Source organism: Penicillium psychrofluorescens, assembly GCF_964197705.1.
Source record: "Penicillium psychrofluorescens genome assembly, chromosome: 4".
Classification (NCBI taxonomy): Eukaryota; Fungi; Ascomycota; class Eurotiomycetes; order Eurotiales; family Aspergillaceae; genus Penicillium; species Penicillium psychrofluorescens.
In genome coordinates this window covers 3,503,115-3,528,205 of record NC_133442.1, presented here as the reverse complement: position 1 = coordinate 3,528,205, position 25,091 = coordinate 3,503,115, and the positions used below count along the sequence as shown (strand labels likewise).

The 25,091-nt window shown below is 53.0% G+C and overlaps 9 protein-coding genes across 9 annotated transcripts; 5 read left to right on the top strand and 4 right to left on the bottom strand.

The window, feature by feature from the left end:
• Positions 1-1,704: 1,704 nt before the first annotated feature.
• On the top strand, positions 1,705-2,019 carry PFLUO_LOCUS6975 (uncharacterized protein; the record flags this gene model as incomplete). The annotated part of the gene is made up of 1 exon (XM_073784570.1): positions 1,705-2,019. The coding sequence occupies one exon, from the start codon at positions 1,705-1,707 to the stop codon at positions 2,017-2,019; it is 315 nt and encodes a 104-aa protein (XP_073641012.1).
• An 895-nt stretch (positions 2,020-2,914) lies between these two features.
• Positions 2,915-4,562, top strand: PFLUO_LOCUS6974 (uncharacterized protein; the record flags this gene model as incomplete). The annotated part of the gene is made up of 2 exons (XM_073784569.1): positions 2,915-3,555; positions 3,614-4,562. The coding sequence occupies 2 exons, from the start codon at positions 2,915-2,917 to the stop codon at positions 4,560-4,562; spliced, it is 1,590 nt and encodes a 529-aa protein (XP_073641011.1).
• A 547-nt stretch (positions 4,563-5,109) lies between these two features.
• On the bottom strand, positions 5,110-7,685 carry PFLUO_LOCUS6973 (uncharacterized protein; the record flags this gene model as incomplete). Its single annotated transcript, XM_073784568.1, has 5 exons — positions 5,110-6,121; positions 6,193-6,556; positions 6,606-6,763; positions 6,821-7,514; positions 7,577-7,685. The coding sequence occupies 5 exons, from the start codon at positions 7,683-7,685 to the stop codon at positions 5,110-5,112; spliced, it is 2,337 nt and encodes a 778-aa protein (XP_073641010.1).
• A 417-nt stretch (positions 7,686-8,102) lies between these two features.
• On the top strand, positions 8,103-9,661 carry PFLUO_LOCUS6972 (uncharacterized protein; the record flags this gene model as incomplete). The annotated part of the gene is made up of 2 exons (XM_073784567.1): positions 8,103-8,377; positions 8,467-9,661. 2 exons carry the CDS (start codon positions 8,103-8,105, stop codon positions 9,659-9,661), a joined length of 1,470 nt encoding a protein of 489 aa, XP_073641009.1.
• Positions 9,662-11,579: 1,918 nt separating this feature from the next.
• On the bottom strand, positions 11,580-12,598 carry PFLUO_LOCUS6971 (uncharacterized protein; the record flags this gene model as incomplete). The annotated part of the gene is made up of 3 exons (XM_073784565.1): positions 11,580-11,805; positions 11,873-12,100; positions 12,159-12,598. The coding sequence occupies 3 exons, from the start codon at positions 12,596-12,598 to the stop codon at positions 11,580-11,582; spliced, it is 894 nt and encodes a 297-aa protein (XP_073641008.1).
• A 679-nt stretch (positions 12,599-13,277) lies between these two features.
• PFLUO_LOCUS6970 (uncharacterized protein) lies at positions 13,278-14,305 on the top strand (the record flags this gene model as incomplete). The annotated part of the gene is made up of 3 exons (XM_073784564.1): positions 13,278-13,281; positions 13,334-14,016; positions 14,075-14,305. 3 exons carry the CDS (start codon positions 13,278-13,280, stop codon positions 14,303-14,305), a joined length of 918 nt encoding a protein of 305 aa, XP_073641007.1.
• Positions 14,306-14,474: 169 nt separating this feature from the next.
• PFLUO_LOCUS6969 (uncharacterized protein) lies at positions 14,475-15,473 on the bottom strand (the record flags this gene model as incomplete). Its single annotated transcript, XM_073784563.1, has 3 exons — positions 14,475-14,871; positions 14,927-15,198; positions 15,267-15,473. The coding sequence occupies 3 exons, from the start codon at positions 15,471-15,473 to the stop codon at positions 14,475-14,477; spliced, it is 876 nt and encodes a 291-aa protein (XP_073641006.1).
• Positions 15,474-17,459: 1,986 nt separating this feature from the next.
• On the bottom strand, positions 17,460-20,145 carry PFLUO_LOCUS6968 (uncharacterized protein; the record flags this gene model as incomplete). The annotated part of the gene is made up of 2 exons (XM_073784562.1): positions 17,460-17,811; positions 17,867-20,145. The coding sequence occupies 2 exons, from the start codon at positions 20,143-20,145 to the stop codon at positions 17,460-17,462; spliced, it is 2,631 nt and encodes an 876-aa protein (XP_073641005.1).
• A 1,317-nt stretch (positions 20,146-21,462) lies between these two features.
• Positions 21,463-23,220, top strand: PFLUO_LOCUS6967 (uncharacterized protein; the record flags this gene model as incomplete). Its single annotated transcript, XM_073784561.1, has 4 exons — positions 21,463-21,577; positions 21,626-21,769; positions 21,819-22,811; positions 22,865-23,220. 4 exons carry the CDS (start codon positions 21,463-21,465, stop codon positions 23,218-23,220), a joined length of 1,608 nt encoding a protein of 535 aa, XP_073641004.1.
• Positions 23,221-25,091: the final 1,871 nt, after the last annotated feature.

Sequence of the window (25,091 nt, the reverse complement as noted above, 5' to 3'; positions counted from 1 at the left end):
GTATATAGGCTAGGGGCACTGGCAGGGTGCTCGTAATAGGGCGAAGGTCGTTTCCTGCCTGGCTGCTTTGTACTGTGCAGTACCATGCGGATATCAATTTACCGTCATGGGCAGATAATATGCTACGTAGGGTAGACGGTCGGCAGGGCTGGCCTGGACTGGTTGTAGGTCGTCGTTAGGGCATAGTGCAGTCAGTAGTCCGCGTCGTCACTAAGGCCTCAAGGTCGGCAATAATAATAATAAGAAGAAGAATAGCCACCTTGATCAAAATACGCCGACCGCATCTCACCGAATGTGGCAGTCTGCCGGGCCCATTATCGTTCACACCAGTTGACTCTTGTGTCCGCCTCAGGCCACCACGAACCCCTTGCAGGCATCCCCGGACTCGCCCATGCGCAAACTTCTAGGGCTGCCTAACCCGGCAAGTCCAGGGGTCGATCCTCATCAAGGTGGATTCCCGAGGATCCATGGGTCTCGATCAGGAACAGGGAAGGTCAACAAGGGCTCGGCCCTGAGTTCGTTTCCTTCTGTCCGCGGTGGGGGTTTATTTCTATTCAGTCGGGCGGCCGAACGAGTTGTTGATTTCAATCTCGGCTAACTCTTCGTATCCCTATCTCCCGATTAGGGTACGAACACAACCCACTACTGTCGTGCCCGCATTCCGTGACGCCAGGGGGTACACAAAAGAAAAAGATGACAGCTCAGGCTCTGGGCTTCTGGAAACACGTCGCGGGACAGGGCGGGTATGTTTGTTGTTGTGTGGTAGATCCTCTGCCGGCCCCGTTCTAAGAAATTAACGTGTCGCCGGCGAGAGAGCACGCCATCTACGCTTGAATAGCGTGTTGAAATCACTTCCCCCGGGGGCCAAGAAGCCTCGTATTCTCTGCTCGCATTTGTTTACGAGCTCGTCTCGTAGTCGTTTACGGAGTACGTAGCTGTGGTGTAGATGTCATGCACAACAACGGCAGTTCCTGGGCTATTTGGACCATGCGCCGGATCGTCAGTGATCGATCAGATCCGGTGTCGTGTGAACAATAATACCGTTAAGGCATGGGCCCAATAATAATCCTTGGCCCGCTGGGGCCTATAGTTCGGGTCCCGATGTGAATAGTCCCATCGCGCGCCAGCCTGAGGGGTCCAATGAGAGCCGTGGGCCCCCTACCAGCAATTAAAGAAATAAAATGAAAGAAGAAAAAATTGGTCAAGGGTTCGCCCATTGGTCCCTTTCCCCAAGCTCAGGCATGCGTTGCCCTATGGACTGTACTAGGTATTTAGTCCCTGTCATCCCAGGGGCGGACCCCCCTTTGGACGCCTCTGTATCTACGTACCTACAATACTCTCCCCGTCGCCAGGTTGCGTGTCACTGATTCACCTCCAGTCATTCATTACCCCCAAGCGAAACCAAGTCATTCTTTTATACTATACTCGCTCTCGAGCAGTGCTCTCTCTCTTCCGCCACACTCTTTTACTATCTCATCTCAAATTTTGACGCCCGGGAGACCCTCTCGAAACACTACTCGTCGCATCGTGTTTTTAGCAGTCGCGCGCTTTTGGCATCTCTGCACTGTTGTCTGCGACACTGATCTGATCTGCTCCGATCATCCAACTGCTTATACACTGTGTGTTCCTCCGTGACCGCATTGCGCATCGCATCGCATCGCACCACCACCACCACCACCACCACCACCAGCACCAACTTTCAAAATGAAGTTTAGCGCTGTTGCAACCTCCCTGCTCTGCCTAGCGGCCCACGTTGCCGCTGGCGAAACTACCACCTCGATCTCGACGACGACTATCACCAAGACCCTGCTGCGCGTCAACGCCGTCACCGCGACCCCCAGCTCCAGCAGCATGACCTCCGTGCCGGCCACCAGCACCCGGCTGGTTACCTCCAAGCCCACATCGTCATCCCATCCCGCGGCTCCCACCAAGACCGGTGCCGCAGTCCACCTCGGCGCGGGCGTGCCCGCTGTCCTGGTTGCTGGATCCTTTGCGCTGGTTCTTGGCCAGGCACTGTAATTGCGCAACTTGCGCATTTCACCAGCAGTGTCCGAAGGAGCTGCAGCACAAGTCCCGGCCTGTGTTGAGCATATCATGGGCTGGAAGCATTCCGTCGTTGTCGCCGTGTCGTTAATGCGCCCTCACGACTTATTCTTTATACGCCGCAGCCATGGTTTGCAGCAGTTGCCTGCGGCTGTTGTTTGGTATATACTTCTCCACTGAGGCGGGCTTAATCATGCCTTTCCAGCCAAGCTCTTCTTCTTTACATTTATATTTTTTTTTGGCTGGAGAACCCCCGTTTCGGAGAAGAATTGCCTTTGATTTTCTTTGAATACCCACTTCTTTCTTATTTTTATTTCTTGACGTGATATGAGTTGATGTTGACTTCTTCTCTTCTTCTTCTACCACTTTTTTTTGGACTGGTGGAACTTCTTCTGTTCATATCTGTCGCGTGGATGGTGGTGTCGCACCACTGTCGTGTTGCAGTGCGATGCTCCTCCACTCGACTTGACCCGATAATCATCATTCAATATATGTATTCTATTCTTCTTGTAGCGCGCATTCCTTTGTATACTGCCGATCCCTCTAGTTAATCCACCGGGCACGTGCGCCGTGACGGTTCAGGAAGGTTGCCATCTTATCTTTAATCAGCCAAATCTTGTTCTTCTTTTCTTTCACTCACCACCCAGAGAGCCATTGACCCTTCCAGGCCTGGTTTCTCGTCCTCGAACTGTCCGGCGCGCGTGTTTGTTGACACCCGCCGATTAGTCTCCATCCTGGTCTCCACAAAACGCGTCACACCACCGCGGGTCCAAAACCCCGATCAGAGATTCATCAATCAAAACACGGAAATTCTGAATGGCATTGACGAGCTTACTCACGCGACTGCATTGATCGCACCAATTCCTCAAACATGGACAACGAGGTCCCTCTTCCCCCGCCGCGGCGCATCCGGCACCGCTCGCCAGCAGCGCACGGCGCGAGCACTGGCTCGGGGACAAAGACAAGCACGTCGTCCTTGCGCAAGTCGCGTCGCCTATCGCGGTTCGACGACCGCTCCAGCCAGCCGTCGAGCGACCCGGCTTTGTTTTCCAGCGACGATATCCCAGCCTCCGGGCTGGAGAACTACCATGCGCCTGTGACTGTGGGCGGCAACGGGAGCAGGAAACGGCGGTATCGCGGGACCTGGTGGGGGGAGCAGGTGGTGGACCCTAACAAGCGCAAGAGAGCCGAGTTTAAGGAGAAGCGCTATGTTGACAGTGGTGTGTGGATGGGAAGCGATGAGTCTTCGAATGCGGAGTCGCTTATGCTCTCTTCGGAGGGGGATGCGCCGGGCTGCTGGGGCGAGGATTTGTTGAAGACGGCGCTGGAGTCCAGGCTGAATGGCAGGAACCAGAGTCAGACTCAGCTGAGAGGCCATGGCCCGATGCCGATACGTGCTGCGAATGCTGCCGCGGGTGCTTTTAAAGCTCACGAGGAGTCGGCGGAGCATCGCTATGCGAAGGAAGTGGTCAATGATTGTTTGGAGAAGGGAAACGATAGTGTCGACCTAGGGTAAGTCCATGTGGACTTCTTGGGCAAGATCTCAAGTATGCTGATCTTTTGGGACTAGGAACCTCCATATGAGGAGCATACCGTCCGGTCTGCTACGCCCTCTACAGCATCTGACCAAGCTCCCCTCTGTGAACGAAGCCCCAGTATCCGAGAACGTGTTCACGTCCCTGCAGCCTTTTCTACGCATTTTCCTATCCAACAATTCCCTCCTCGAGCTGCACACCGAGCTATTCGAGCTAATCGGCCTGAAGGTCCTAAGCTTGCGCAACAACAAGCTCTCCGAGATCCCGCCGACAATCTCCAGACTCACAGCGCTGCAGGATCTCAACGTATCCGTTAACCGGCTAAGCCATCTTCCCTGGGAGCTCCTGTGGCTGGTTCTTCAAGGAGAATTGAAGCATCTGATCGTGCGACCCAATTCTTTTGTTTCCATTGAGGAAGCGCAGATTGCAGAATGGCATTCTCGTTCCGAGGGCAAAGAAGACGACGATGAAGAGCCTCACAACCCACTTCAGCTCCGCGAGAACAACGAGGGAATTACACCCGCCGAGGCATGGGCGCCCATCCACGTCGCCACGGGGCCGACAATCCAATTAAACATGGAAGGCAAGCCTATGCCAGACTGTTGGATCACCACACTAGCAACAACAACAACAACGACAAACTCCTCAAACTCCCCCTCCCTCCGCGAAGTCGCCCTCCGCGCCGTAGCCAAGCTCCCAGCTCTCGACCAAGTCTCCCCCGCCGATCTAGCCGAGTATCCCGCCCTGGTGATCCCCTTACTGCAGCGCGCGAAAGAAGTCCGCGCAAGCGGCGGCCGGGTGTGCTCCGTGTGCAAAGGGGACTTTGTCATTCCTCGCTCGGAGTGGGTGGAGTGGTGGGATTGCACGCCCCATGAGAACGGGCTGAAGAGGCCTCGCGCTTCGGCGGAAATGATGCGCCCGCTGCCATTTCGGCGGGTTGGCTGTTCGTGGGCCTGTGTGCCGGACGGTGCGCGGAGTGGGTAGATTATTGTGGGATACTTGTTGATGGAAACGGAGGGGTTGTTTATACATTACCTTACCATGCTTGTCGATATTGATTCTGTACAGATGAACGGAGGGAAGGTCTTCGGTGGGGATGTGTTAATATTATTCGTTTACATAACTATCTGTCATTCGAATGAATGCCCCGAACAAAGGCCATTATGAAGGCATTCAAATAATACACAAGGAAAAGCCATGGGCTCAGAACCGCTCAAAACACTAGTCAACCGAGGTGGAAGAGAAAAGCAGGACATGGGTGAAGAGCTCGCGCAAGACCTATGTACTCATTGAGGACCGAAGCACATCGAAGACTTGAAGGATTTCCTCCTCATCCTCTTGAGACAGCTGTATGCTGCTCGCCTGAGCATGTCCATCTCTGAGCCGTGCACTCACAATAGCCTTCGGGGTTTTGGTTCGGAAAGCAGCTTCTATGCTTTTCGAAATCCCATAAAACGGATAGGCCGTCAGTCCGATTCCAGCTTCAAAACCCAGAGAGTGTTAGTGTTTGCTCTGAACAGCGGACGAGGATTCACTCACCGGAAGGCATCTTCGTAGCCATCCCCAAAGCCCCCCTGGTAAGACCCCTAAGCGCACCGTCTTTTCCATCCGCCAGCGCCCCTTGAATCGGATATTGGATGATATCCTTGATGCCGCCAGCCATGCCCCCTACGAAGTTCTTACCGCCGACTTTGATCCCAGACTTCCAATCTGAAACCGTCCCGTAATCCTTCGGCTTCTCCCCATATAGCTGCGGCGCCCTGCGGAAGCCCTCTGCCCCCGCGTGCGGAACATCCACCACCATACCCCGGAAGTAAGTGGCAGAGAATTTACCGAAACCCTTCATTCCCGCCCCGACCATATTCCTCGCAGTGTCAAATGAGTCTTGTCTTTGTTCGCTCGTAGATCGGTTGAGTGCAGGCGGGGAACTTTGTGACTGAACGTGATCACTTGGAGATTTGGTGGAGTGAGAGGCTGGTTCTGTTGAGCTGGTGGATCGAGATAGATCTTGCGAGCTTCCGCTTGCGCCGGCAGCTCTTGCAGCGCGTCCGCGTTTGTATTCCTTGTATGGATTGTAGAACATCTCGCCCGTCGATCGTAACATGTTTTCTCCGGTACCCGAGGCAGCAGACATGACGCCGGTCAGAGGATCCCAGCGACGATTCTCGATGAGGATGGGGTTGATGGCGTGACATTTCAGCTGTTTGGCATCTATTCTGTTGTGTTCAATCAGAATGCTCACAGCTGTCTTGGACAAGTTCAGAGACTCCTTTTTGCTGCCGTAAGTCCATACTGCAACTTGATTGGGGATGATACTGCATCGCATCCGATCTAACGGCAAATTGCGATGGAACGAGTCCACCGCTGCCGCCACGCCGGTCTCGGACTGCATCTTGATCGAAATTTCCAGCGCGGCAGAGGCAGCTTCCGGTGTGACACAGAATTTAATTGCAGCGGCGAGATTGTCAGGGTTGAGTGAGGCATGTGGAATTGGATCCGGGCCTGCGCCGGCTTTGGAGACCATGTCGCCCCAAAACGGTTGACTGGAACGAGGGATTGGATCAGCATTCTGGGCAAATGTAGAAGGGAACTCCACTGTGAGGGGTAGACATACTCGCCGAAAAACGGTACGATGGTGGTTGGCCGCCCATTTACAAGACCACAGGCGGTGGTTCCCGCACCCCCATGGTGAACCACAGCAGCAACATTCTGGAAGAGCCAGGTATGTGGACAGTCGCCGATGTAGAAGATGTTTGCATCCGACTCCCCGGCCAGCTCGCTCCAGCCCTTCGAGACGATTGCACGTACACCAGCCTTTTCAACTGCCTTGATCACAGTATCCGCTAACTTCTGAGGATCATCAACAACAATGCTGCCAAAGCCAATGTATACAGGAGGCGGTCCTGATTGCAAAAACTCGGCCAAATCGGCAGGCGGGGTGTAGGAAGATGGCTCCGAGAAGAAGAATCCACACACATCTAGGAACATCAGTCATCTCAGCTGCGTTGAGCGGTGCTTCATACATACCGATGTAAGCTGGCCAATCCCGTGGCTTTGGAACCAGGGCTGGGGACCAACAGTAGGTGAATGGTATTTCCAAGGCCTCGGCTAGGCAGGGCCCCTCCGTTCGGGGAACGGGTGCGAGGTCTATTGAGGACCGCCATCGATTGATAACATCTCCCAACCTGTACGCCAATGTGAGCTTTCTTTGTCAACTAGTGCTTGACTGGGGGTCAGCTTACCCTTGCCACGTTAGCCATTCTACCACTCCGTATGAAACCCAGTTCGCCGTCTTTGCGTCCACATTAGCTATGGACGCGGAATGCAGATTGGCCAAAGGATGGGGAAATGCCCTGGTAGTAGTCCAAGGCATGGTAAACATCAGGTGGACGGGGATCCCTAACGCCTGTGCACAATGGATATGTGCAAAGCTCGGCGGATTGGCAATGATTGCATCGGCAACAAATGGCTCCTGGGTGTCTGGATCATCTTCGATGCATGATCTCCAGCAGCCATCCAGCATTTCTGCCACCATGACCTGCTTCTTTTTGATTTCTCCACTGCGCAGTGTCTTCATCTGCGGGATCAGGCCGGGGTTTTTGACCATGTACGCCATGAGCTGCGCTGGGTCTCCACCGATGGGGAAGAACTCCAAGTACGACTCCTTCACGAAGTTCTCGAAGACGTCGTGGGTGGCAATGCGGACACGGTGACCATGCGTTTGCAACGCGTTCCCCAGTGCGATGAAGGGCTGCACATCTCCGCGGCTTCCCACGATTTGGATGACGATGTTCAGTTTTACATCGCAGCGTATTCCCTTTGCGGTTAGAGCCTCGTCATACTCCGGCGCTGGAGAAAGGTCTTGCTGCTGCTTGGCGACCTTAGCGAGTGACTTGGCGAGCTCCGAATCTAGGTTGACATCAATACGGCCGTCGACTGTACGAAGGTTAATTTGTAGCTCTGTTAGTTTCTGAATTGTCTGAATGTAGGTAACGTACCTTGGACATCACCCAACTCTGCGGCCAAGCGGGGTTCAACGTAGGGGGAATAAGCTGGGGGAGGCTGTTCCGGTGTCGGTTCCCGGTCGGGGGTTGGAGATTTTCCCATCTTGTCGGGACCCTCACTCGAAGGAAGACTGGAGTGAGAAAGAAGCGACGCACGATCTAGGAAGGGAGTGGCTGTTTTTGAACCGCGTATCGCAGTGGCGAGTGTCGTGTCCGCCCTGGATTCCCCAAATAGGCAACCGAGTTTGAGGTTGATAAACCGACGAAGGAAAAGTAGATACCAAGCGAGAGGACTGATAATCCTGGACGACGTCGGATCTTTGTTGATCTTCTACTCGTCGCGCACTGCCAACCAGACGGTCTGCCGGTTAATAAGCGTCTTTGGCGTGGTGGCAAGCGGGCCGTGCTGAGTCGATCCCCGCGTTGTGGCTGTGTCCCAGATGGGAAACCTGCTTGACCGTGTCAACATTTCCTCTTCTAGCTTGTCGACCGCGCCCCGTTCCTCGGATTCTTTGTGGCGATGGAGGGCGACATCCGGGATGGCGCCTATCCCTCTTCGTCCAGCTTGTCGCTGCCTCCGCCCGGAGGTTCGCGCAGTTCGGATAAGCGCAGGCTACTGTTGATTTATGTCCATGGCTTCATGGGCACGGAGGCTAGCTTTCAGGAGCTCCCCGCGCACATTCATGACCTGTTGACGAGTTTACTGAGCGAATCACACGTGGTATACACCCGCATTTACCCCCGGTACAAATCCCACGGCGAGTTACAAACAGCAGTGGACCAATTCAGCGCCTGGTATGTGATCACCCACAGCCATGACAAGCCGGGACCGCCCTGTCTAGATGAAATGAATCAAGGGCAAGGACTGATGCAAATACTGGCAGGCTATCGCCGCATGAGGCGGACGATCTGGATGTCATCCTGCTGGGCCACAGTCTCGGCGGGATCCTGGCCGCAGACGTTGCGCTTCTGCAGCCGCCACCAATGGAGCACCCGAAGCATCGGATCCTGGGCCTCGTGAACTTCGACGTCCCCTTCCTGGGCCTCCATCCTCGCGTGATTCCAACCGGACTCATGAGCTCGATGCCGAGGAAGGAGGTATCCGCCGAAGACGAACTCGCGGAAGAACAAGAATCGTTAGGCTTGGACCCGGCCTACAAGCCCACCGCTCCTAATCCCAACTTTGATCCTCCATTCAAGAATGATGTGCGCCTGGTGGATCGTGGCTTCTTCAAGGGCATGATGCATTTTGTCAACAAGAACACGGACAATCTCTCACGATCGATCTTTAACCGTATCGTATCGCCCGTTAAATTTGCAAACTGCGTCAACAATTACTCTGAACTTCGCCGGCGGTATCGACGCCTTATGGAGCTAGAGGCTGCGGAATACAGCCCTGGGCGAGTACGATTTGTCAACTACTACACCTCCAGCACTGGTCGCCGGAAAACCAAGACAAAGCCCACAAAGGAAACCGAAGAACTTGATCAGATAAAGAATGAAGCGCCACCCTCTCCACCAGAAGTTTCGGAGACTCCAGGCTTTTTTAGCGAAACTGAGACTGCCAACCCCTCCTCGACAAGCAACCCAACACTCGAAGGACAAAGCCCAAAGTCCGCTGCTTCCGATTCCACTCTGGCAGCCGAACCTACGCTGGCAGCCAAAGAGACCAGTTCTGAAAAGGACATTCCACCAGTGGATATCCCCAGTATCACACCACCTGCACCTAGCTCCATCGACCAGAAGGAGGGGCAACCCCTTTCGGAGAGCGCCTCCCTATCAACGCTCTCTCTATCAACACTTTCCCTCTCACCCTCCGAGTCTGCTACCAATGCAGAAGGCGCCAAACAGAAATTTCGCAAGTTTATTCTCTTGCCCTCACATCATTGGAGGCGTGCAGACAATGCGCACTGGACACCGGTGCTGATGGAGGACATGGACGAAGTGTTAGCGCATCAGTCTATGTTTATACCAAATGCTTCCAACTACGACTACCTCGTTGGAGATACTGTGGCGCTGATAGAGCAATGGGTCCAGGCAGATCTCACCCGACGGCTGCTCCAGGAAGACCTTGACTGAGGAGTTTTTGATAGACCATACTAGTTAATCCGGGCAACTACAGGTTCATAAATTTGAAAGAAAGAACCCGCCAGAAACAGTTTTTACTTCCGTAACCAAATTCACTTCAAATCCATCCCGCACTCGTATAAACGGCTGTTTTGTGGCACGGAAGCCTCACCCCCACCAGTGCGGGGCATCCACATTTTCGCCTCCTACACTCCGCGACAAGCATGAAGAATGTCCGCATCGACGCTCTTCCCTCCGATCGTCAAGTAGCATCCAAGGGTGAGTCTGCAGGGGTCAATACGTCAGTCAGATGGAAAACTAACGTCTCAGATTGCCGCGTTTGCACGAAGCGGCGCATCAAATGCGATCGAAGCATCCCGCATTGTCAGAAATGCGCCATCCGCGGACTTCGCTGCCCGGGGTTTGAGCGACTGCCTCTCAAATGGGACCAAGGCGTGGCTAGTAGAGGCAAGCTCGCTGGAAGGAATCTCCCAGTGCCTTTGAAGGATGGGTCGAGGGACTCCAAGAACTCAGAGACCACCGAGTCTCAACCATGCACGCCCTCCACGGTTATTCCAAGCAGCCCGACAGGGGACCTAAGTCTTGTTAGACGTCAATCATCGGGTGTCCTATCGGACAAATTACTTGTTCATTTCCATCTCGAAGTCGCTTCTCTACTAAGATGGATGGACAGCCCTGTCAACCCATGGAGAAGTATCATCCTGCCGATCGCCCAGCAATCGGCCTGTCTGAGACTGTCAATACTCAGCCTGGCTGCCACGCATTTGTCTGTCACCTCTGGTGGAGATCCCGAGCAAGCATCGGCGCTTGTGCAGGTCAACCACAGTCTTCGAGATGCCAGTCTTCGGGCATTGAACCGCATAATACACTCAGAACTCCACCGTACCCCAACTGCAGTAGGGGATAATTGTGGAATCTCATCCCTGACGGAAATGCTTGCCACTATGTTGGTTCTCTGCTACGGGGAGATGTTTGTGCCAAACTCGACAGACTGGAAGCTCCACCTGCGTGCTTGCCGCACCATCATCGACAGGCATAAACTACAAAACCGACAAAGAGAACTTCAAGATCCTGTCGCGCAATTCTTACTGAAAGAAGTGGGTGATGTGGAGGCCTTTGGCAGTTTCTCGGCGTTTACAAGGGAACCATATCCCACGGCCGTCGTGCGGCCACATACAATGATCGACGGCCAGTTCTGGACCTTTACAGATTTAATATTTGAAATAACAGCGGCAGAAAGACATCGTTACAATATTCTACAAAACGACCAAGGGCTCCCCGCGGTCGATATGAGTACCTGGCGCACCAAACTCGAGCAGGCTTCCGAGCGGGCGTTGACCGGACTCAATCTTCTCTCTGCCAGAGAAGCATCCTCACGAGAGCACTTTGAAGCCGTTATCCGGGCTCATTACTATTGTCTTCTCATCTACAGCTACCAGGCACTAGCGTCTCCAATGGAAGCCGCACAGAATATAAGTCCGCTCATGGGTCTTCTGTTTCTTGAAATCCAGACCCTCACTGAAGGTCCAGCGCATCACTTTTCCCACGATGTGTTCTTCCCGCTTTTCATCGCGGGCACCGAGTCTCAGGAAGATAAGCAGCATCAGAGTCAACTCCAGTCACTTTTCATTCAATCTATTTCCACGACTGGGGTCTGGTGCAATCACGCTGCGCTGCAGTTTCTACGTGCCTTCTGGGCGAGGCCGGAAAGAACTGGGAACTGGATAAACTTTGCCAGAGAAAACGAGCAGGAGTTGAGCCCTTTTCTTATCTTCTGAAAGACAACCCTGCGGTCATTCCTGCAGCCCATTACCCAACCTAACCTGTTATCATCTTGTATATATAAAAAATAACGAACAATGTATTATGAGTGCAATTTAGACGCAGAAAGTACAATCCAGGCTTACCTTTACATGTTAACAGTCTCCTCATCTTCGACCCCAAAAAGCACTCTCATCGGATCTTGATAATTCATAAACCCGACACCCGGCTCGCAGACCCCGTATCCCAACAACCTCTGAGCCTGAGGCTTCAGCTTTCTCGCCCTTTCGAGTGGGACCATCAGAAACTGGTTCTCGGCCGGACGCAGAGTCGGCTGACAGAGAAATATGCCGACAGTTTCCCGATAATCGGTTCTGTAGGGCACGGTTACTTAGTGATCACGAATCATCCACATTTCAGGATAGAACGCGAGAGACATACTGGGTAGTGTTTGAACCACCGCCGTGATACAAGTTACCAAGGAAGATAAAGGTATCCCCGGGTTCCAGCTCAGCAGGCACAGCTTCCTCGCGAAGAGGACGACGCTCTGGGCCCCAGAGGTGTGAGCCGGGAATGGCGACGGTAGCACCGTTCTCTTTAGTTGTCTTTGTTAGTGCTGTGACACAGCCAATCATCACAGGCAGCTTCTTATCATGGGGGTGATAGTCGCTTTTTCAAAGCAGTCAGCCAGTATTCATGGACAAAGTATAGGCTCAAGAACGCATACTTGTCATCGCGATGCAGCACCTGCTGCTTCCCACCAGGATTGACACGGAACCCAACCGTCGAGGAAATGATCGGTTTACCACTAACAGTCTCTTGATGATCGCCTCTCCAGAAAGTGTAGCTAGAAGAGACCAGAGTATTGGCAATGCCGGTGTAGATCGGATTGCAGGCGAGTTCGACACAGGCGTCCGAGAAACCTAGCAAGCCGCTGGCCCGCTGCGTAGTTGCCGGGAAGAACCCATATTTGTCTGGCGTGTCCCGATCAAAGTGCGGCTTTAGGTCGCTCTTGATTTGCTCGGCTAGATCTTGCGAGATGAGGTTCTCGACGATTACGCCGCCGTCGCGGTTGATAGTGGCGACCAGTTTTTCCTGGGTAGTGTCGGAGGCTGCGGCGTCGAAACGCGCAAATGATGGGTTGTTGGAGTCAGATCTGATTGCCATTCTTAAATTTGAGATCGATGATCAAGTTTATGTGTAACAAAAGAGAAGCACTGCGGACTCAGTCCAATTTATATCTTTGGCTTACGTCGGTGCTTCGGCCTGCGCCGACGGCGTTGAGTGCCCCATCGAAACGTGCGAATTGACCCTCAGGATTGTATTGCCAGATCAGGCAAGTCAACACAGTGTTGTGGAGTTGTTGATGCCAGAGCTACAGTTGAGTCGGGCGACAGGCCACAGAAAGGGTGGCACCGCTAAACCTGATCCGGAAGGCCGGGCGAGAAAGAGTCTTTGCCCTGATATACATTCCGGACATTTCACACAATGATCTCTGCATTTCCATTGCCTCCTGACCATGAGCAATATGAGCTGTCACCAGGCGGGTTCCTGGTGGTGCATTGTTGTCGAGACGTGGAAGGTCGCTGCCCCTTCACCTCTCACCACGTCGGGACTCCTAGTGGCGATACTGGGGTTGGCTCTGTGGTTTTTCTATGGCGGTAAACCAGTAAGTTACCTTGCTCGTCTGTTCAAGCATTAGACCTGACATTTAATATCTTAGCTTTTTATGAGGTCAGTTGGTTCCAATCAGAATGACGCTCGCTATAATGCGGCGGAGGGGTTCAATTGGCAGGCCACGGAACCTGTTCAATTTCGGCCATTTAAGCCAAAATATCACCTGACGATGGGTTGAGTTACACTATTTCTTGGAGATTGAGATCAGGACTCACCATTTTATAGCAATCGAGACACTGGATCCGCACGATCTGATTCTTTTTGACAAGACGTATCGAGAGCGTCTAGACATCAGAAAGAATTTGGTCAAAGAACACCCTCAGAAGATTATCGGCATTACAAATGCAGCTGACCCTCGCGTGGGAGCTGCGGTCAGAGAGCTGTATCAGTCTTTGATGGGGAATTATCTTCCTCAACGATATCCGACAATCTTTGAAAGCAAAGATTCATCCGTCCGAAATACAGTCACGGGAGAATCGTGGCCTACCAGTTTAACAGACGCAACGACAGCAAGGCGAGCCCTCGAGATTTTGCCTGTCAATGTCGACGAAGACTTCTTCATTCTTCTTCCTGATAACCAGGGAGATAACAAGAGACTCGCCGGCGATGAGGACGAAACCACCTACATTTTAGAAGCGTACAGCGCATGTTTTCCCTCAGGCTTCGAACCTCAACACAAGCTAGGCAAACGACTAGCATCGATTCACGACCCGGTACCTGGATACAAGGAGAGACTTGAAAAGAGCATGGATCGCTTCTTCCGAACTCTCCCACCGGGCAAATACGTCAGGAGAGTGAACTGGGCCGTGACTGTTGACGAGGAGTTGTATTCCAATTTCGACAAAAGCGGGAATGCCATGACGGAGGAGTGTAAGCAGCTTGGTATCGATGACCTCGACTTGAACAAGGTATGTGTTGTGGACAAGGCTTGTAGGCCCCAGAAGGGAAAATGTTGATGGGAAACAGACATTCCTCCGCTGTGAGCGGCAAACTCTTCATCGGTTGCCGCAGTCGAACGCAATTGTCTTTGCTTTCCACACGTATTTGTACCCGCTCGAACAGGTTAAGGCAGAGGGCCTAGGCGAGGAGCTGGCGACTGCCATTGATGGTCTGACACGGGGGAACACACCTGATATCTTTTTGTATAAGAATGGGCCCAAGTGGGCGGAAGCTGTGAAGCAATACTTGAGAAGCTGAACTAGATTTAGCTAATCCAGTATTTATAATTTCATGTCTACATGATAGAGCGCCATTTTTCAACGATATTCTGTTCTTTATCCTAGCATGTCAATGGAGTCTTTCCTTCCTCTTCCACGCCTGATATAACTTCTGGAACTCTGAATATATTATAAATAGCGTAGCCGGCTCAGGTAGTTTGTAGTGCATTAGCTAGGATCGCTGAATCTCCTTTCACAAAGGGATGGGCTTTCTCGAAATCAACAATAAGCTGTTCATGCTCCTGGCTTCGTGGGGTAAATGTAGCGGCGAAAGAAACAGGATGGCTCAGAATGCCTGGTGTAAACCCGACGTCGGGCTCAAATTCCCTGCCATTGTCTCCAATGGGCTTTTTGATGTCAAAAACGGCCAGCGTGTGTGCAATCATCAGGAAAATAGACGTTTCAGCAACCAGACGTCCTGGGCAAACCCTGCGGCCGAAGCCAAAGCTCACATCTCCCGGCTCAAGGGTAGGCTTAGATGAAAGGAACCGTTCAGGTTGGAATTCCCGCGGGTTAGGATAAATAGCGGATTCATTGTTGAAAAACCTAGATATAAGTTAGATTGCACAAATAAATTCAATGTAACAGGTGCCAGAAATACCAAACGTTGGGTAAGAGAATTGCATTTTTGGGGATCAAGAAACCGTTTATAACATCATCTTCGTCTGTTCGATGAGGGATTGCAAAAGGTGCGACGGTGTGCCATCTGAGGGCTTCCTTGACGATGGCATTCACATAGGGTAGCCTTTCTCGGTCAGCCGCTGTTGGCAAAGTCGGCTTACCGAACAGATCGTCCATTTCGGCTTGAGCTTTGCGTTGAACATCCGGAAACAGCACCATTGCCAGGAAAAATCCTTCAAGAACTCCAACGGTCTAAATGTTGGGCAAAGAAGACGTATAAATATAGGTCAACCGACTATTGTAGATTATTGGGAACATACCGTATCGGATCCCCCGCCATACATGGCTAAGGCTGACCACTTGACTATTTCTTCATCCTCTCCTTGTTTGAGCAGCCTCGATACGATGGACTGTCGATCCTCGCCACGGTTCATCTGAAATTTTGTGAATGCGACTGGATTCTCCAAAAGTCTCGTGAGAGTCTGAAAGTGATCCCGAGCCACTCGCTGGAAGTTTGCCCCCGGCATCCACTCTGGGATATATTTCACTGAGATGCCAGTCAGACATGCGGGGTCTGAATTCAAGCCGCTCATTCAAAAGTCTTACATGCTGGGACCAAATCGACTAACCATGCCCCCGGAACGGTGGCCTCTGAAAATTGCTTCAGTGCGAGATTGGCTAGGTTTACTAATGGGTCTTCGCCATGTGGCTCGATGTTGTAGCCGTATGTGACGTTCAAAATGAAAGCACCAGCAGCGCTGCCGTTTCAGGCGAAATAAGCAAATCGATTCCTGCAAGCGAGATGTCGGCGGAAACTCACGTCCTGTTGTGCTCGATGAATTTCTCGGGCGTGCGCAATACGCGGCATGTAAATCTTCGGGCCTCCAATTCAAGCAGGCCATCGAATTTGGATGCGGATTCTCGGCTTCCGATAACTTTCGTGATTGCTCGACGATAGGCTCGAAGAAGAGGCGTATTGTCTTGACTCGACGCCAGCTTGCCCCATCCAGCCCTATAATTGCCGGTTAAATTTCGATACTCGCGAGGGAGTATTGTGTCGCGAGGCAACGGAACTCAATCAACATACAATTCATCGGCAAAGACAAGCCGTGGCCGGGAAGAATGTTTTGCGGAATTCTTTTCTAATATCTTGAATGCCAGATCTCTATCGTTAATTATGATGATGGTCTTGCCCAGAACTGTGATGGAACTGAGGGGGCCTATGCGGAGGGCTTAGTCTTGTCGCCGAATTGGCCAAAGAGTACGAATGAGGGACACAATACCATAGAGATCTTTGTGTTTCAGCCAATGTTGCCATTCCTGAACACCTGGTGAGGGAAGGTCCAGCAGATTGCCGATGATAGGTTTGCCTTTCGGTCCTGGGGGGAGATTCACTATCTTGCTTCCTATGAAAGCCCACCGCAGAATCGCAATTAGGCCTAAAGTGATCAAACAGATCACTAAGTGCCCGGTTGAGACCATGATGTCGTTCAGTGAGACGAAAGGCCCTAAGATTCAGTGGACCGCAGAAAATCGTAAACGGGTACAGGAAAGGGTAAATGAATTTAAAGTACGAAGACGACATGTTAAGTGGCTTGTGCTCAGCCGCACTCCTTGACCTGCATGTCTGTCTGGGCGTATTACCCGTAAGCCCAACTTGGTGACTTGCTCCGCCCAGTGCATCTTGGATGGACAGAAGTGGAAAGGATCGGCCGCTCTAGTGTCTAGATGTTTCACTCTCTAGCTGCTTATCTAGAAGGCACTGCAAAGGCCGTCTATTGCGCACTATGGGTCGGAAAGAATTTGTCCACACATGTTATTTAGCAGAGGATGGACTTGAGCCGGAAGCTGGCAAAAGAACCTTGCAATAATGGGAGCTGGCGAAGAGTCTACATAACCCAGGAATGGATTGGGTTTAGCGTGTTTCCTACGTGATACTCAAGACATCCCCGATTGTACTCGTCCCCAAGTCAGACTCACACCGCTGTTGTAAGATTGTCATCACACCTAGTTATTGGATCTTTCTCTCTCAATCTCTTGAGCGTATAGAACAGAATTTGCGGGACGGTTAGGAGTAGGATCAAGCTCGGAGACAAAGCGATGATCTATAGTGGCATTGCATAAGCTAGGTTAGGTAACTGAAACCCGAGAAGGAAAAAAAGCCCTCGAGCACACGGTATGGATCAAAGTCAAGCAGTCCAAAAAAGAAAAAGCAATGGTATCCATTTCAGCGTCCATCGGGTGCAGAAGAAAAGAGGAGAAAACGATTGATCTGCGGTATATTCCCAGCCGCGTCCATCAACAGTAAGTCGCAGATGCTTTGCAACCGTCCAGCACTCCGAGTGTAGCCACCCAACGCCCACAATTCACGTCATAAAGGAAAAAAAAAAGGGAAACGATCGCTAATAGAGCATGCGTCAAGGAAAGAGAAAATGAACTCCCATATAAGAAGTGGAGAAGAGAGGGGCATGGAAAGAGTGAATAAGGAGATATCGAGAGAAATTCGAGGGTATTTAACGGTTCCGATCTGCGCGGGCCTGGTGCCAGATGGTGTCCCCACTGAGCGTCGAGAAGCTAAACGAGGCAAAGTTCCTCCAGCTAGACTGAGGCGCGGATGTGGAATGACCATCCAAAAGGCCTTCGTCGGCCCCTGCGTGTTGCTCCGTGTCAGAATCATGGTCATCGTTGGCACCTGCAATCAGAACTGGAGCCGAGGATGCACCGTCCCGGGACTGCAGCTCGGCCAAGTGGTCGTTTTGGTGTGCTCCATCGCCAGACTCGTCGGATTGACCGTTTGTCAGAGACCGGACAACATCCCCTTTGCAGATCGGGCAGGTTCGTCGGCGAGTTGTTAGCCAGGGGGTGCTGTGAGAGGAGGGTTAGTAAGATGTTATAAAAGTATGTAGCTCAAGCCACTTACATGCACTCCGCATGAAACTCATGGCCACACGGTAAGCTCATCACTCTGCTTTGTCCATCAATGTATTCCTCCAAACACACGACACACTCAATCTGCCTGCCCGTATACTTGCGGCGCCATAGCGTCGACCCACTCTGCACGCTCGCCAATTTCTCCTGATTGGGCACGTCGGGTCCATTAAGCATGCCTCCCAAAGTCGCTTGGGGCCGTGGACGAGGAGAATCCGCGCAACTTGTCAGAAGAGGGGATGTTGCAGACGCGGAGCCGGGGCTTGATGGCCGTGGGGAGCTGTCAGACGAAGACGTCCTCGAGATCGTGTGGTAAGTGCGAACAGGGAGGCGTTCGACAACCGATTTCGGCGCGCGCCACCTGCGACGCCGAATTCGCGATCGGAGCAACAAAAGGACATAAACCACCGTCAATGTCAACAGCGGACTGACGACAAGCACAAGGAGGGTATCGAAGAAAGGGCTTGTAGACATGCTAGTGGGGGTCAAAGTGACCCAGAGGCCCTCATGTTCCGCGGCCTGAACACTCGGACGATTCAAGGAATGTACGTTATTCTGAGTTTTCTGCTCCACCGCGAGACTGAACTGGTGAGACGGAGAGAGAGATGGCTGAGGATCGTGACCCTCATTCTCGCCCCATCCGAAGTGGCTAGAAAACCAGCCCTTGCCTCTAGACTCTCCGCCGGCGGCAGGGACTTCTTTTCTTGGGCCTTTCTCATTCGAATCATGGGTGTTGCCGCTAGACCTGTCAATGCTTTGATATTCACCGCTTCCCGGAGTGATGCTGCCACCTTGCAGGAGGTTTGGTGTGCTGCTCGCATCCTTCTCGGACGAAGACTTGGTGCTATCCGGTCCAGTCACAGCACTGCTGGGATTCAGCTGCGTGTTGCTCCGGGCAGGCATCAAGTCGGGGTCTCTCCAATCTTGAACCCCTATGACGAAACCATCACCGTCAATGTTATCGGATAACAGACCCGTGCTGGCTGATGAGGCTTCTGATTTAAGCCGATTGCGATTGGATTCGACCGAGCCTTTTGACTTGTCCGCGGCTCCGCCCTTGATACCTGAGCCGAGCATCATCCAGTCAATGTTGCCGCTGCTTGGTGGACGTCGACTGTCTTCGAGCGAAGTGCCATGGTCACTGCATAGCCCCAAGAAATGACCCAGTGTGCGGAAGAACCCGTTGCTCGGTTTGGCAGCAGAGGAAGCTCGCTCCTCTGCCGTTGAATGACGAGTCGATGTGGGGCTGGGCATAGAGGGCATGGTCGTAGTCGTTGTCCGCGGCTTGCCGTTATTGGTTTGACTGTCAAGCTTCGCCTGAGATGACCTCAACACATCATCTAGGCTCGCTGCACTGCCAGAATGACCTGGGATGAGTGACGAAAGGAGGTGGGCGGTCGTGTGAGATGTAAACAGAGCTGGGATGGTCACGTTGGACGTATCGCCTCGCGCATACATGGTGACCAAGTTTCCACCGCGTGTATCATCGCCGACAATCAGCGCAATGCCTCCCCGACGCTGAGCCCACTTGGCCTTCTCCAGGAACCCACAGCCACCTCGGCTCAGCAACACGACTTTGCCCTGAATCTCAGCCGTCTCCTGTAGGGATTGAATGTCCGCGTGCGCTGCTGGTTGGCCTTGAACATAATCTCCATACTTCTCCGTCACTCTAGGATCTGGAACGCCAGATTCCGGTAGTGGATGATGCAAATGATCGTCAGTGCCGTCGTTCAGCGATGGGTGAGGAGTGGCGTCGTTCCTGCTGTTCTGCAGAGCGGTATCGGGCTGCGGCGCTGACCGAGCACGGTTTTGCGGGGCGGATGGGTCGTTCGCCGTGATACCGCCGGACTTACTGGAACCCTGCTCGGAGCCCCTGGAAGATCCGTCCTGCTTCTTGGGGTTGGCGCCTTCGCCCCAGCCGGGGATATCGGAGCAGCCCAACTCTCCTTCCGCGGAAACCAGATTGCCCTCGCCGAAGCCACTACCCACCCATAGCTGGCCACTCAAACCTTTGCCAGGCAGTATCGGGCCGAACGCAGCAGGTCGGGCCAAGAAGAAGGTCGAGTTGTCATCGGTGAGACTGATGATGGCGGATGGCGGGAAGAGCGAGGACGGGACGTTGAAGGAGAAGAGAGCATGGAGGCCAGACGTCCGACCGGCGAACGTATTGGGGGTTGTGACACGGGGTGACGACAGTGCCGAGAAGAAAGTGAGGAAGATGGGGAGGAACAGTAGGCAGAAGAGGACGGGGATCAGGCGTGGCGGCCGCATATTTGACAACAAGAGAGACTGTCAAAGCAACAATTTATGATGGGAGAGGATTCGACAGGCAACAAACAAGACGGAAAGCGATGCCGGGTGATGCCTCGTACCACAGTGCTGATGGGCTGAGTCTTATGACCTATGCCACGGTCGGAGAGCGGAAAGACACCTCATCGAGAACAATGAGCAGCACCGTGGCCGGTCAAACCGAAACCAAAAATACGCTCTTGCCGACCCACGACAGCGCAGGAAAAGGGATATCAGGGGAGTGGAGGGGGGGGAAGGATGACGGCGATGGGAGAAGGAGTGAGAGCAGGTGGAGAAGGGGAGGCCGAGCGACGAAGGATTACGTAACCAGAGGCGTCGAAGGAATCAGCCTGAGGCAGCAAAGATAATCAGCTCACCGATCGACACCAGCCGAAGGAGCTGTCAACAGTCAACATCGCCTCGACACATACAGAAAGGCGGTGATGCTTGATTGACTGGTCCGCCGATCATGTTATCCCACATTTTACGGACCCCTGTCAGTCGACCGCTCTTTGCAAGGTCCTGGATGCGGAGCCATTGACGACTGCCACGGCGAATGATGGAATACGAACAGGGTTGCTCCTTGCGACTGTGTGCATACGACAGACCACCACTGACAGACCACCACCGCCGTTGTGATTCCCCGACAATGGGGGGAGAGGGCATGGTCTGGGCGGAAATCGGTACAATCAGCCATGACGTACTACAGTCTGGTTCGACTTCCGGATCCGCCGCCGAACTTCTAGAAGTGCCCTGCAGCCCGACCACCGTCTACTGTATGATGGCTGGCGGGTTCGATTTAAAGTCAAAACTCTTCGTGGGCTACTGTCGTCTCTAGATCAGGGATCGTAACGAGCAGCTCCCAGCTCTCGAAGCAGAACAATACATGACGAACCCGTGGATATCGCCGGCCAAGGACCCTGGTTACGCCTGGGAGCTCCCTAAGCTCTCAGCGTGCGTGAATGCACCCTTGAAGTGGCGCTGTGGGATTGCGCTCTGGTCTGGATCATGACGATCGATGACATTAACGGCTCTACGACTTCGTACCCCATTCTACTTCGCGCACGTCATGACAGACAATGGAGCGGAAGAGAGCTTGGACATTGCTCTCTGACTGGCTTATTCTCTTGTACTCCCCGCGTTATGGCGTCACTGAGTCCCGCGAGCATGCATCTGGCGATGGCGGACGACAGTCGATGGGGAAGGGGGACATATAAAGCCTGAATGGACATTCTTCTAGAAACTACAGGTCTTCACATGTACCCATCATTCTGAGAAATTTGATTACAATTCTTTATCATGTCGAATCTGATGCACAAAGTCAAGGATGCCTTAAGTGGCCATCATGAGTCGGAGAACCAGCAGTCCTCGTCCAAGCAGGACTCGTATGATCCCAACAGAACGTCCATGAACGGTCAGTTCTCTCGGTCATGCAATTGGGCAGCAATTAATCAGTAAACAGAGGCTCGTGATACCGGTCGTGATACGTATGGCTCGACAAAGAACTATGGCTCGAGTGGCTACAATGATGCCACTAAGGGGTCGGGCAATACCCACGGCTCGTCGAATCTGGGCTCAGATGCCTATGGCTCTGGCAGAATGGGTGGTATGTGCAATTGGGCATCCGGTTTAATAACACGACTGACATTCTTTAGATACCTATGGCTCGGGCACCCACGAATCCCAGATGGGCGACAATCTTGGATCCACGATGGATTCCGGCAAGTACGGTTCCAGCGGTTACGGCTCTGGTAATACCCAGCAGGCTCGCGACACTCTGGGCTCGTCTACCATGGACTCAAGCAAGCATGGATCTAGCGGCTATGGCTCTGGAACCCAGAAGCACACCGGCGACACTCTTGGATCTAGTGGCTATGGCTCTAGCACCCAGAAGCACACCGGCGACACTCTTGGATCTAGTGGCTATGGCTCTAGCACCCAGAAGCAGACCGGCGACACTCTTGGATCTAGTGGCTATGGCTCTAGCACCCAGAAGCAGACCGGCGACACTTTTGGATCCAGCGGCTACGGCTCTGGCACCCAGAAGAACACTAGCGATACTCTTGGATCTAGTGGCTACGGCTCTGGCACCCAGAAGAACACCGGTGACACTCTTGGATCCAGTGGCTATGACACTCTTGGATCCAGCGGCTACGGCTCTGGCACCCAAAAGCACACCAGCGACACTCTTGGATCAAGCGGCTATGGCTCGGGCATGCAGGACTCCCGCCAGGGCATGGGTGGCTCCACGATGGATCCTAGCAACTATGACTCTAGTGACTATGGCTCTGGCACCCAGAAGTACACCGGCGACACTCTTGGATCCAGCGGCTACGGCTCTAGCACCCAGAAGCAGACCAGCGACACTTTTGGATCCAGTGGCTACGGCTCTAGCACCCAGAAGCAGACCGGCGATACTTTTGGATCCAGCGGCTACGGCTCTGGCACCCATGACTCCCGCAAGGGTATGAGTGACTACAACTCCTCCACGATGGATTCGAGCAATTATGGATCGCAGGCTGGAACCGGAAGCTACGGTTCTGGCGCCGACACCTATGGCTCGGGTACCACGGGCGGTTATGGATCGAGCAACGTGAAAAGTGGCATGACCGATTCGAAGACGGGCAGCAAGATGGACAGCGAGCTCGGTAAGAAATCTAACCTGTACGTCGTGGGCATAGATACTAATTCCCTTGGTCAGGCAACCGCGGCTATGGAGGAACCACTGGATCTCGCCAGACCGGTGGCGACACCTACGGCACCACCGCTCGCGACTATGGCACCAGCGGAGGGACGACTGGAGATAGCGGCTCGAAGGCCTACAACACGCGCTCCACGGCCAACCAGATGGATAATCGCGCTGAGCAGGATCTCAACAGCCAGACTGGCCAGCAGGGGAGCTTCTCCGCCGGTAATGCGGCTGCCTCTGGCTCCAGCGGCAAGCGACGGACTTCCGGTCCGCACAGCTCCAGCCTGCTGAACAAGCTTGATCCGCGCGTTCGCAGCTCGGATTACGAGAACCCGAACACTGCTGGTAACCAGCGAGGTGGATTCTAATCCAAGAGCAACGTGGATATTTGGCCTGCGAGATCTGATTTTAATGCGTTGATATATGTACTCGTATCTGAATTAGTAGATAATCAGAATGACATGATAAATGAGATGTCTGTTCGTATATTAAATGTTCCTTTAGATGCACTTTTCGGGCTGCTCACTGTGGTGACTCGGCATGCCGACCCCGCACTCGGCATCCCGTATTGCGTGAACGACATCACTTCCCGATTCACCACCTTCAAACCCCATCACGACCATGAAATACCGTCGCACATATGCACCGCTCACTGGCTGGATTTGACAGGTATGCTGCCTGTAGCCCATATAAATAAATCCTGCTCCCTTTCCGTCCTTCCTTCAACCATCTCAAACATCCATTCCCATCCACTTCCATCCACGAATGATCAAAAAATATGTGGCTCCAGTCATCAGATCCATGATGTAAAGCACAGAGATGCTTTGGATGCTGAGAGAGATACCATTGTTTAACAAGCAGGCAAAATTGCCATGATGAATGTGCTCTCCATTTGCCTTGGCAAATGGCAGATGCCGACAAAATTGTATAGTCATTGAAGAGTACCCTGATTCCAATGAGACCAGTCTGATCGGAGGGTGTGCCATTAAGCTATATACAACTGGGCTGATGAGATTCAAGATGCAAACTGGACTGTCAGGGGCATCTAGAGTATTGTACCGAATACCTACCGAATGCTGCAACCCGAATGCTCGTAAGCCTTTCCGGGACTGCATCTCTAGCGGAATTGGTGAGATGTGCAACAACTATGTTTATCGGAGACAGGTCACCTGCTCTTTAGCAGTATAGGTGAGACATCTAAAGTTAGCTGGGGTTTCTGATTCTGGCCCTTGAGCTGTTTGCTCTAGCTCTGATGCTGGAAGCATCTGGCGTCTGGCAGGCACGGGAAAGAATATCGCCTGTGACGATTGTGCTGTGCCTGTCATTTCGGGCTCGCTTATTCTCATTGTTTTCTTCCATAGCCACTCTTTTAATACACACACCCTCACTGCTTCCACAGCGGCTTCCCTTCCACCTTCCGCTTTCCCCCTCACATATCTATTACCGCAATCACTACGATGCTCGCTCCCCCTACTACGAGCCAGTCCTCTGGCCGTAGCCAGCCGGCACCAGTGACTAACCTCACGGGGGGTGATAATGCCGTAGGCATGTGGCCCCCGTGCTTCCCGTACTACCACGGCCAGACTGCACCCCCTTCTGCTCCTGGATATGGTCCTTATTATCCTTGGCCTATGCCGCCATATGGACCGATGGGTCATCCCAGCTACGGGCCGCACTACTTTCCTCCATCCCATGCTCCTGCATTCACAAATCCTTACAACAGACCTCACGCCGATTATCATCAGCCATACATCCCTCCTCCTCTCAGACCGGTGGCACCGGATGAGAGACATGCTCTGAGAAATGACTCGCATGCTGGCTTCACCTCGACGACTCAGCAGAGTCATCTGCTTATGGGATCTGCTCCTTGCACGGAAAACCTGCCTTTCTTACGCCCCGCCAGTATCAGTCCTCAGCATCCGACTCAAGTTCCTTCCAACCCCCTTCAGTGGCGAGCTCATGCCAACGCTCAAACTCCAACTCGCAGCCAAGGACAACGGTCAACTTCGTCAACTCGAGGACCTCGGCTGCCACGAAGCCAGACGACCAACCTCACCAGTACTGCTACTGGAAATCGCGTCAACAACCACAGAAGGCAGCGATCTACTGCCCACCCTCCTCTCGCAACCAGCAGCCAACCTGCTCAGCGCCCTGCATCCTCGACTCGAGGCCTACAGGCTCCCATCCGCGGTGGGTTTTCTGTGAATCCAACTGCTCCAACCTTTCACCCGGCTTCAGT